The sequence below is a fragment of the Phaethon lepturus genome, unplaced genomic scaffold (genome assembly GCF_000687285.1).
Source record: "Phaethon lepturus isolate BGI_N335 unplaced genomic scaffold, ASM68728v1 scaffold54516, whole genome shotgun sequence".
Classification (NCBI taxonomy): Eukaryota; Metazoa; Chordata; class Aves; order Phaethontiformes; family Phaethontidae; genus Phaethon; species Phaethon lepturus.
This window is the reverse complement of record NW_010546586.1, coordinates 4,348-16,483: the sequence shown is the minus strand read 5'-3', so window position 1 is coordinate 16,483 and position 12,136 is coordinate 4,348. Positions and strand designations below refer to the sequence as shown.

Genomic DNA, 12,136 nt, shown 5'->3' with positions numbered 1-12,136 from the left:
CCCCCAAATGGATGTGCTTCTCATAGAAGCTGAGATCTGAGTCTGTCCCTCCATCTCCCTCCCCATCTGTTTAGCTTAATCCTGGTTTTGCATCCTGGGTAGAAACAAAGCTATTTCTCAGTGCTGTGGGAGCAGTGGGGAGTGAGGTGGCCAGCTGCCCCTCTTGGCTCCGCACCGAGCCCTCTCTTCCGAGCACACATCTGGGCTGCCTGCCCTCTCCCACCGAGCCAGCTGCTGAAACACCCCCAGCCTTGGCTTGCACAGGCATATTGCCAGAGGCTGTGAGCCTTGATAGGAGCCACTGCCTCTCAGCGAGGAAATCTGAAGGCTTTCTGGAGCAATGTCTGACTGCATCCTTTTGAACCGCTGCCCCACATCCCACTCAGCTCACGGGCTGAAACAGATGCCTGGTCCTGGCATGCTCCTGGGAGGAGCAGCAGCCCAGAGGCTGGCTAGTGCCAGTGCTGCACATGCTGGGACCATGTGGCGGCACAATGGGATGTTAGGAGCTCTGCAAATCCACGCAGCTGATCGAGAGTGGGAAAGGGACCTTCGGCCTTTCACTCTCCCCCAAATGACACAGCAAGTCCTAGGAGATGGAGATGAAGTTGGAGTTGGCACTGCTGCCTACCAGGGTGCAGCATGGCAGCGGCTTGGCCTTCCTTTAGGGAGCTGCCAGCCAGTCTCTGGCTCTGCCAAGCAGCCCCATATCGCTCCTTGCGGCAGGGATGGTGTCATCTGGGGCTGGTCCCAGCTTCTGCTCATCCTGCCTGAGATCCACCAGTCAATGGAAGCCAGCTCACAGCCCCCAGCTGCCACAAGAGCTCTCCTGTGCCCAGTGGCCAGGCTTCAGCAGTGGTGTGCCATGCCACAGCAGCCTGTCACCTTCTGGTTGGCATCTCTGTCCTGTGAACTGCAAAGTTACTTCATGGGTTTCCTCCAGCTGTTGTGAATGTGGGCTCTACCTCTGCTTTCTGGCCCGGCTGGCTCAGCCACCACTTGGAGACTGACAGCAGACCACATTTTGCATGCTGGCTTCTAAGCATGTTTCAGTTGGTGACTTTTATGGCTTGATTTCATTTTTTCTGTTTTGTTGTTGTTGCTGTTTTTCCTGAGGGTGTTTCCTAAGAGAGGGGGCAGACTATCCCTGGACCTGCAACTTGTGTGCAGGTCTTACCTGCGATATTCTCGTTGTTTCTTGTTCTGAGTGTCACTGATTCAAGTCACTGTCAGCCTCTATGAATGATACCGAGAGACACGGAGTAAGATGTGCTATGAATGTGGAAATCTGCCTTGTACACCATTCCTTGGAGGAGAGTCTGGTTCAGTTGGATCCTGCCAGCCTGGGAAGGAGGCTACAGCTTGTCAGTTGCCTTTCTGGGCGGCGTAATACACACATACCTTCCCGCAGGTGGGAGTTTTGCCCTGCTTTGCAAATCAGACAGTTAAAAGCTGTGGGTTACTTCATGCAGCTGTTCCTGGGTAGAAGTGCTCTTCTGTTTTACCTGGAGAGTCCCCATATCATGTGAGCTAAGTTACCCCTTCAGCTTGTTGCTTGTGGTTGGATTATTGCCGATGACCCTAATGGATGCAAGAGAGGTAAACAACTCTTCTCCACAACGAAGCAAGAATTTTGTCCCTTTCAACCTGAGCCAGTTCCCTTGTGGACATGAGATGTTCCTGGAGAGCAGCAGTGTCCTTTAGAGCCACTCTGGTGCACAGAGCTCTGACCGCTTGAGAGCTGGGGAAGGGGAAACATAACATGCCTGCTTGCTGTACTGCTCCTAGCCAGGTTCAGAGGCAGTCTTTCCTCCTTCCTGCAAGGAAAGTGGTTCAGTTAGGTGAGGTGACCATGCCTGTGCTGAATCAGGGCAGACACAGGAAGAGCTTGCAGGCATAGTCTCAGCTTAGGCCTGTTCAGGCTAGAGTCTCATGGTGATGAGTTGCTTCCTTGGAGTCCTTTCTTTGCCACTTGCTATGTCTGAGGAGGCAGAGGTTTATATGTGGTGGGCATTTCCGAGAGAGCTGAAAATGCCTTACCTTCCCTGCAGGAAAGCAGCTGATCAGGGAAGAGCATGAGGTTTCCTTTTGAGAAGTCTGAAATCCATGTGGTCCCTTCTCTAAGGGTTCTGGTTGCCACTATGATGTCTTGATTCCCTTCTGCCACTCTCCTACTCTGCACAGCAGGCAGAAAGGGGCACCCTGGTGCCACTGCCATCAGCACCGTGTGCCAGGCAGATGGGCCAAGCTCTAACCCTCTGCATTTCTCTTTCATTGCAGATGGCGCGCCCGATCCAAGTGAAACCTGCAGACAGCGAGAGCCGTGGAGGTAGTTGTCATCTCTCCTGTTTCTCCTTTGGGGGCTTTGTGCTTGTGAAGGGGACCAAACAAAGAGACAGGGTCCTGACTTGGCCTTCCTCTCCCCGTGGTCTGTAGGAAGGGATGTTTGTGTGTGGCAGGGATTTAGCGGGGCAGGAGGAGAATCTAGGGATAGGCTTTAATGGGGAGCCTTCAGTTTGGCACAGCAGGCAGCTGAGAGCACCCCAAGTCCTAAGGGTAATAATGTGACTGCCCACTCCACTCTCTTTCCCAGACCATTGAGGGTACTATCAGCCTGACAGTGCCTGTCCCTGAAGCAGGCATGCACTTTGGTGTATAGCACCAGGGGTCCTGGAGGGCGTAAGCAGTTGGGAAGCAGTTTCTTCATTCTTACACCTGATCAGCCCTGCAGCAGCACTGGCTTTTCAGGTTGTTCAGCTTGCTGCTCTGCAGCTGATTCTTCTGTCTGCAGCTCACTCCTCTGCCTCTTCGCTCTCAATTCTGCATCAGCCCCCATCACTCTGTCAGGGCCCCAGTGCTGTTGCAGAAAATAGCATGTGATGGGGAAATAGTGTCTGAAGGGAAAGGAATGTGAGCTTAGGCGTGGGATGGAGGTGCTATCAGCCTGCAGGGGACCAGCTTGGTTAGAGCAGCATATACTGAGTAGTTCAGAGCTGGAAGATTGGGAACAGAATCTCTGTTAATTTAGTGGCAAGCTCACAGCAGCTCAGATGCCTCCTCCAGGTGGAGAAGGCTTGTAACTCCAGCCCTTTCAAAATTTATGAACTCATTTTGCTGCTTTTCCTTGTCTTACTGATACATATATTTTCCTCTTCTCTCTATTCTTGCATCTGCCTCTCCATGACTTGTGTTGTTGGTGCTGCCGCTGAAAGCAGTTTAGTAGTGGGGAGGGGAGACTTTGTGTGAGACTGTTTGCCGTATCCTGCATGCTGTGTTTAGATTTGGAAGGCTTTTGTTTAAAATGTTAAGGGGTCACTTTCAAGCAGTTTGTAGTGACTTTCAATTATTGCACTGGCAGGAACATGAGATACATTTTATAATATTTTGTATTTATGGTTGTGTGATTCTCCTTTAAAAAAAAGTTTATCTGTTTAAGTCAGATCATTTTTCCAAATAGAATCTGTGACTTTTTATTTTTTACTTGAGGGATAAGACACCTGACTTTTCCTGAAGTCTGGGCATTTTTATTCCCTTGGGCTATACTGAGAATCCCAGACAGGCCACCTATAGACATGCTCGTTTTGAAAAGAACCATGGCCTAAGCCTCCGAAGAAACTAGCATGCCTAAAACACATAGGACTGGATTCATCTCACCTTACTTCAGCCCCTGGGTTCAGGATTGAGTTTAAGGTCCTTGTCCATCCTACAGGATGGACAGTAGAAAGAGACCAGTGCCTTCAGGGTGATTCACTCTCTCACTCTTGACACTGATACTAGGAGTGGATGAGCTGTCCTGTAGAGGTGCCTGCAGTGGGGATAGAGGAAGCTGACTGCTCACTGACACCTCGTATTGCCTCTAGCTACAACCATTAGGTGGTCAATCCTTCCCCGACCACGCTGACTTTAAAAATTTGCACCCCAGATCTCTTAATTAATTCAGAAATTGTGTAATTGTATCTGAGGTTATTTCTAATGAGTCTTTATTAAAAAAAAAGCACAGGAGACTAGGAAAGCCTTTGCCAGTCATACCAATAACTCAACATCACAAAACCATTACATGTACACTGGCAGACCCCATGCACTTTCATGGCTGCATAGCAGCCCTCACGGCCAACACAGAGACACAGGCAGATGCACCTACAGATGGATTGCCTCATGTGCCCAACTGCTTTGCAAATACATGTATGTGGCCACTTGACACACACATTCATAGACAGACGCACACATTTACCTTCACAGGTACCACCCATGCACAGCTGACCCCCTGCATTAAGCCCTCACACAACAGCAGTAAAAACAGACCATACAGACAATTCAGGCTGTGAACAGACCGACCACTGCAGTTTTGTTTTCTTAACAGCTTGTGTCTCTCTGATGAGTGCAACACTGGAATGTCTGGTGTCTGATACTAGGCTGAGGTAATTTCTGCAGTCTTTCTTTTGCTGGTGGGGCACTACTAGGGACTCTCTTCCATACACAGCCACCTAGCATCACACAATGTGTTGGGACTTAACATCTCTGGTGCCTCAGCTCCTCTGTCAAATTGAGCTGAAATAGGCCAACAGGTTCAAAAACAGGATGTTGATTTGGAGGCAAGCTTTTGGTCAAGGCACTGGACTCTGAAATTTCTAAGCACTAAGAAAAGTGCCACAATCTCCAATGACTGCAAACGTCATGGCATCAGCTCTGCTTCTCATGGAGAAGATCATAGAGAAAAGCAGCCTTTGGAGTCTGAACACCTGCCTCCCTCCAGCCCATGTGCCTAGCTTCATTCCAGCTTCATTGCAGGGCTCAAAAATGAGTAGCTCCTGCAGGATCCATGGCAAATGGGAATTTTTCCTGAGGCAGAAGCAGCATCAGGGCAGTACCTTGTATTTGTCTGAGTAAGGTTGATGTTTCCAAAGTGTTCTGTCGTGGTGCTCCACTTGTCAGAGAAGTGGATGAGCAAGTTTGCAGATGTGGGAAGAGTCATTCCCTATAGCAATAGCCCCACACTGGCAGGAGGTAAAAGAAAGATTTGGGTCAGGGCAGAACTGCTTGGACTAGGAATTTATCAAGGGAACAGCTGCATGCATCAGTGAAGCTCTGCTCTGCATTATCCTTGAAGGGAATCTCTTTTATCCTCTCCAGGGACTGACATCTCTCAAATTAAGCACCCTGAATTAAGTACATGAAGTTAGAGCACCAGAATTTTTCTCCCGGTCTAAGAGATGCTAATTTTTGTGCCAGAGGGGCAGTTTTGGCCAAGCTCTGCAGGGACTGTGTGCTGGTGTCTGGATGCTCAGTGTTACTGCACCCTGCAGAAGGAATTCACTAGTAAAAAGATGCTGCCTGCATTAGTTCAGAGGGGGACCTGTGATTCTGGCGCAGGCTTTGTCAGCTCTTTCCTCCTTTCCCTCACATCCCTGATGTGAGCCTGGGAGTGCCAGGAGGAGATGGAGTTGAGGGGGCAGAGGAGCTGGTCTGTGCTTCTTGCGAGACCTGGAGCACTCTGCTGCACTGATGTGACAGGACAGCTCGCCCAAGCCCAGTAGCGCTGCCTTAGAGACAAGGAAGCTCTCTGCATACCCAGGGAGATTTGCTACATCCCATCCTCAGGCAACTGCTTGAGTGGGCTTCCTCCCTCTCCCTGATCCTTGCTGCTGACAGCTGCTGGCCGGATGACCTAAATTTAAAGAATTCAAAGGGTTTAAAGAGGAGCAGTGTCCAGTGCTTGTGTGCTCTCCTCCCTGTCTCGTGGCTGAAGCATTCAGCCTTACCCCTTGGCTGTTCCTGTGGTATCTTCATCAGCAACGTGCTCTGCATGGGCCCTCTTCCTGCTGCCTGGGTGGGTGACTGTGCCCAGAGCATGTTTCCATGGGAACTCAACAGTCAGAGACCAGAGACAATTTTCCTGGTTGCTGGCCAGCATGGGAAATTGCCAGTCAGAGGGTGAGAAGCAAAAGCTGGAGAGACAGTGACGGAAAAATGGCGGGACGAGGGTGTGCTGTTACAAGTGGGGGAGAGAAGATCTTCCCGTGCTGCAGGAGTCCCGCTGGGGAGCCAAAGGAGCCAGTGACCCACAGCAGTGGCTTGAGGAGGCCAGCTGGTTTGGGACTGACTGCTTTAAGAGTGGTGGCAGCTGACGTCAGGTGAAAGGGCCTGTGGGGTTTTGGCCCGGCTGTGGAGGGATGAGGTTATTGGTAGGGGAGCGGCCCTGTCTGGAAGCTGCCCGAAGCGAGGGCACCAGATCATGGCTTGGGCTCCAGCACGTGGAGAGGGAGAGGGGTGGGCAGCAGAGGAGCCCTTTCACAGCTCCCCAGTTGCTGTGAAGAGGCATCTTAAGGGAGCAAGCCTGGATGGATCCTTTTGCTACACGCAGTCTTGGGAACGCTGTATGAAATGAAAATAACTGTGAAAAAATCTTTTCCTTATGTTGTCGGTGACTTCTAATACTGCCGTTCTGGGCATTCAGAAAAGGTTCAAAACCAGTAGGTGTGTTTCTTTATATTTGCCTTTACGGCTTGAGACCCTAACATATCATGGTTTTAACCTGTTCTGCATAGCCAGGAAGGCTGGCATTTTTTTTTTTTCCAAATTCAAAAAAGAAAAGCTAAGATTCCTACATAAACACAGGATTTCCAAAATGTTCCATTAGCGAGCCCTGTCAGACAACAAAAGACCTGCAGTAAAACTGCAAGAACGGAGACTGGCATCCGCTGTTTCAGTGGACCTCTCCCAAAGTGCAGAGTAGAGAGAAACGCTTTTGATCCAACAGAAATGGTATGAGGATGAAACCAGAAGATTTACCCAGGAAATCCGAAGGCCCTCTGAAGGAAGAGACAACTGGTAACTCATAGTTTAATGTTGATTTGATTGCAAGTTGACAAGGTTCCTTTTCATTCAGTGCCTCCATTGCAAAGTTGTGCCCTCTTGCATCCGTTAGACTGTTGCTTGGTGGAGACTTAAGCTTTGGGTGGCTGTGGTAACCATCAGTCTTTGCACTGAATTAGTCATCAGCCAAAACTGGAACCAGTTACCTGACTCTCCACTGGTTACCCGCTATTCTTCCGTAAAAACCTCACTTTACACAAAATCATATCCAGAAGCAAAAGGCCAATGTTACAAAAGTAACATTACGTCCATGTAGCTGTATCTTGCCCCCACCTAGAGTTCCAGCTTTTTTAATTTCTAATATAACTTGACTTTCCCAGTTGTCTTGACACCCCACCTGCCACCTCCCCAAACAGCCAGACAGCCTGCTGGGATCCCTAAAGAGCAAGGCAAGACCATCAAGTGCATTTCTGGCTGTTAAGTCTTAGTCTGCAATTATTTACTTGTTAGTTCAAAGAACAGAGGATTATTTTACAGCATCTAAAGTTGGTACAAATATTTTCCAGCGTGTTTCTCCTCTTTGTTGATGTGTTTTTTGAGGAACTCTTGCCGTGTTTGCAATCCAAAGGCCGTAGCGTGGTCCACATACCTGAAATAAGGCCTGGCTGCAGGTGCAATATAGGGTCAGGGTAGAGGAAGGGGGAACACTGCAGAGCTCGTGTCCCCTCCCATAGCCAAATGGGGATCACATATGGCACCAGGTGATGTTAATGGGACCACAGAGCTACTGCTCCTTTAGTTTCCATTCTCCTATCCATCTCCTGGTAAATGTGTTCCTGACCAGTCCCTTTTTTTTCCCACTCCCAGTCAGATTTTTCACCTTCTCTCTGTGCTATCTTTTAGCTGGTTTGCCCACCAGCATTTCTGAGCTGGCCCTTGGGTGGGGGTGGATGCTGTCTTACTGCTAAGGCAGCTGTACAGCACCTGGTTTAGTAGCTCCTGTGCCTTCGCTGGGGATTATTGGGCATTGCCGGAGCGCTAAATTTGGGATGGCATCGATCAGCTGAAATAGTGTCTCCAAAATACAACCATTGTCATGCAGGCAACAGGAAGAAATGTAGAAAGAATCGCAAGGGAAATGGAAGGGGGTGAAATTCCCACAGGTTTAGTTATCCAGGGAATCATGAAAATGGGAAGCTGGGAAATTTGGCCTTTAAAAAATACACAAGGCCATATATTTCAGCCACTTCTAGTGATATGAATCAGGAGTCTCTCTTTGGGACTGGGTAGGAGCCTTAGATGCAGCACTTTCAACCTTTTATCTGTGGTGGATCAAAGTGGCATCTGTGTTGCATGTACATCTAGTGCCCAGTGGAGAGCCGTGCCTGCATGAGCATGTGCCTGGGAACTGTGGGGTTGTGCAGCTATGCAAAGTGGCTCCCTGTGGTGGCTGCGTGGTGGAAGACCGCATCTGTCTGCACGTCCTTCTCGCTCACTGAGGAATTTTGTTTCTGAACACCCCTGCTGGGGCTTGGTCAATGTGGAAGCATGTTCCTGCGCATGCATGAGCTTGTCCGTTAATGTTGTATGTGTGCATTTGCTTTTCTGCAAGGGACCAATGGCACATGTAGATACTTCCTGCATGTGTTCCCAAGCGTGTCTGTATGTGGCTGAGCAGCGAGGGGGAGGCAGCCTGCTTACTCACCTGCGTGCGAACCATTCTCTGAGCCAAGGGGAGCAAGGAAGGGGCTGCGGGGTGGCTTTGCTGGCAGTGTGAATGTGTAAATGTGTCATCCATTCCTGCCATACATAACACACCACCACCCCTGCAGCCTGCTCTGTTGCTGTAGCTCCAAGACCTGCTGTTTTTCAGGTCACTGCACTCTCAAACAGATAGCAGCTTCCTTGCTATTTTCCCTGACGTGCGTCACATTACATTGGTTTTGTTTGAAGCCAGCCCCTCTGATCCTGTCGCTAGCAATAAGGAATCCTCTCTCGCTGCTCCTCCCAAGCCATATCCTGACGCATTCGCTCCTATGGGTCATGTTTCCCGGTGCATGTTTGGGGGGGGTGGGGGGGTAAGTCTGTAGTTGGCACAACTGTGTCCTTGCAAATATGGAGATTGGGCTGGCATTTAGACTGAGATTTTAATGTTGTGCTATTTTAATAGCTGTTCACAGCAATCTGCGAAGGATGCTGCCCCAATCACTGCTGTGTTTGTGCTTGACTGGATGGCATCAGGCTGTGTGATGGGCCCCTGTGTGTACTGATAGGGGTCACTTGGCCATCCTAACAAAACCATAATCCTCACTTCTCCCTTCTGATGGAGGAATTCAGAAGGACCCTGAGCTCAAAGTCCTGGATGTGTTGGCCAGCCTTACAGCCCCTGCCAGTGTGACATGGGTACAAAATGCCCTTGGAGAGGGAAGAGTGGGGACCATGGAGCTGTTCGTTGGCCCTCATCCAACTGTCTTGCATTTGGCAGATCGTGTGGTGAGGCAAATAGGGACCCAGGGTGCCAGGGTTTATTCCAGGCCTTAGAAGACAGCTGGGTATTAGGGAAGGGCAAACTGAAGCTAAGATGCTCGGTTACGTAGCAGCTGTGGAAACAGTGGTGCTGGAGAGAAGGAAAAGGAAACACAAGCCAAGGGGCCTGGGATTTATTCAGCCTGCCTGGGTCGGTCTCCTCTATTCCTAAGGTACCTCTTGGACTCGCATATTGTTCAATAAAGGTATAATTGCCCAGGCAATTTTTCTTATTACCATTTGTGTTGGATCATTCAAAGGAAAGGGCTACTGAATAGAAGGAAATTATTAATCTTTTATTTTCCTTTGGGAAGGGTAGGACAAGGGAAGCCACAGAAACCTTTGCAGGTGTGAGGAGCTTGGGAGCACCCTGCGTACTCACCCCTGGAAGCATTTCAGCCAACAGCAAATCATTTCCATGCCAGGCATGTTTTCAACACTAGGCTGTTTTGTCCTTAAGTGTCCTATCCTCCTGCTTTGGAGTGTAAGCCTCATAGAAGGTTGATGTTTCTGTGTTTACCCCTAGGGGACAGGAAGCTCTTTGTGGGCATGTTAAATAAGCAGCAGTCTGAGGATGACGTGCTCCGGCTCTTTGAACCATTTGGGGTCATTGATGAATGTACAGTGCTCCGTGGACCTGATGGTAACAGCAAAGGTGTGAACCCCTCTGCGTTTTGTGCCCTTTCTCCCTGCTCTTTAGGTAGCGCTCACCTGCCTCACCGCGGGTGCCTCCTTTCCACTGGGGCACTTATTCCCCACCCCATCTTTATGGGAACCCATATCACAGCCAGGCACAGGGAGCTTAGGAAGAGTTGTCTGCCGCAAGGAAGATCAGGGAAGATGGGCAGAGACCTAGGTGAAAGGAGGGGAAGCAGAGCACAATGAGTATCTGAGTTATCAAGATCACTGGTGAGCCTGTTGGCACAGTCTGGGTCTGCAAATTGAAATGTTTGTAACCACAGTTAGGAGTGCATAGAGAATTTGGGGAAGAGGTAAGCAGGGGCAAGGGTGGAGATGGTGACATCATCTATAGAGTCTATCATTGAAGTAACAATTTAAGACCCTTCCTTTTTTTTCCGGGATAGAGGACTTGGGATGAATCATCCTTTTTGTTCCCTGCTTTCTTGGGGTGGCTTTTCTTTGCCCTGCCTGAAGTTCAGATACTGTCTCTTGCATGATGATGTAAGGGGCACTTTCACAGCAGTCCTGTCACTGCAGTCTCCTGTGCTCTTTCTGTCCCTTTCCAGGCTGTGCTTTTGTAAAGTTCTCATCTCACACAGAGGCTCAGGCAGCAATCCACGCACTCCATGGCAGCCAGACAATGCCCGTGAGTATAAGGCCAGGGTACCTACCCTCTCCCTAATCCTCTTCTCACCACCTTGTTGCACGGACCTCCCCTCACTGTCCAAAACCATGACAGGTTCAACTGCAGTTTCCAGCTTGTGTGGTTGTGGGGGGTGGGGTGTGTGTGTGCACATTTTGTCTTTGGGAACCCTCCTGTCTTCTGGGCTGGTGTCTGTATCTGTATCTGTCCAGACTGGTAGTGACAGCACTTATAGCTATAAAGGCTAAATAAAAGAGACCCAAGAAGCAGGCCATGAATTTGTCTTGGAGACAGCTACCTGGAGTAGTTCAAAACTGGGCAGGGTGCAAGCTAACAATTCAGCAACGTGAGCAGTCAGGACTCCAGGGTCTGAGGACACTCTGCATCTTCTTTTATTTAGGCAGTAGAGGAGGCCTCTGGGGAGGCTAGGTGTGGATGGGGACACTTTGTGCATTGTGTGGGGTTGTGGAGCTGCAGCTGTGCCTTCTTGTGCAAGTGGAGCTGCAGCTGTGATCCCATCTCTTACAATCTCTAACCTGGATTGGGGCACCCTGTGGGCAGGACAGTGCATTGCTGCAGCAGGGGTATTTCCAGCTGCCAGGAACTGCTTTGCCTGTCCAGCCAAGCTCATGGTGGTGGAAAGATGGTGTTTGTGGCCGACAGTGTCCTGGGTGTTCCTGGCTGCAGCATCACCTGGTGAACGCAGACAGGGGTGTGTGTACCCTCTTGTGCAGCTGTGCAAGGCCCAGGGTGTGAGGGGAAGGGCGGGAGAGGTAAGGGAGGGAGGGAGGGATGGGGAAGGCCACAGCCCTGCTTTCAGGCAGCTCCCGAGCACTTTCATGCCAATATTTGCTCTTCTGCTCCTCTTCCCACTCGTCTCTGCTGCCTGTTCTGCCCTGCCTGACTGCTGACTTTCTGGCTGTCCCACGGCCTCTTCTCCCCCCGCCTCCTCTTCTGTCTCCTCTCTCTGTGCCTAGGGCGCCTCCTCCAGTCTAGTGGTGAAGTTTGCTGACACAGATAAGGAGAGGACCCTCCGTCGTATGCAGCAAATGGTGGGGCAGCTGGGGATATTCACTCCATCTCTCACCTTGCCGTTCAGCCCATACAGCGCCTATGCGCAGGCTGTGAGTATCACGCGTGTGTGTGCGGGGAAATGCTGCCCTCTTGGCGATGGGGCAGCACCGTACCTGGGCTGGGAGACTGCAAACAGGTCTCTGTACAAAAGCGTGAAAGCTTCCCGGCACCTGGGAGTTGTTTGTGGCTTCAGTTTCCCCAGTCAGCAGCCTAGTCTTTGTGCATTTCTCTCTGGGAAGCGGTGACAGGAGAGAGCTGGAACCTTCTCAAAGTGAGGCTGGATTTCTCTGATGTGATGTAGACTGGCGGAGGTGTCTGGGAACAACAGGTCAAGCATGACCCAGTGTCTTTCTGCCTTGTTTTGAGGACAGCTCAGAGCCGTAATTCCTGGATGATGTC

At 50.2% G+C, this 12,136-nt stretch overlaps 1 protein-coding gene across 1 annotated transcript; it reads left to right on the top strand.

Moving 5' to 3' along the window:
• Positions 1-2,280: 2,280 nt before the first annotated feature.
• LOC104622518 (CUGBP Elav-like family member 5) lies at positions 2,281-11,787 on the top strand (the record flags this gene model as incomplete). The annotated part of the gene is made up of 4 exons (XM_010289335.1): positions 2,281-2,329; positions 9,866-9,994; positions 10,587-10,666; positions 11,641-11,787. Coding segments are annotated over 4 exons (405 nt in total), but the record flags the coding sequence as incomplete, so codon positions are not given.
• Between the last annotated feature and the right edge of the window lie 349 nt (positions 11,788-12,136).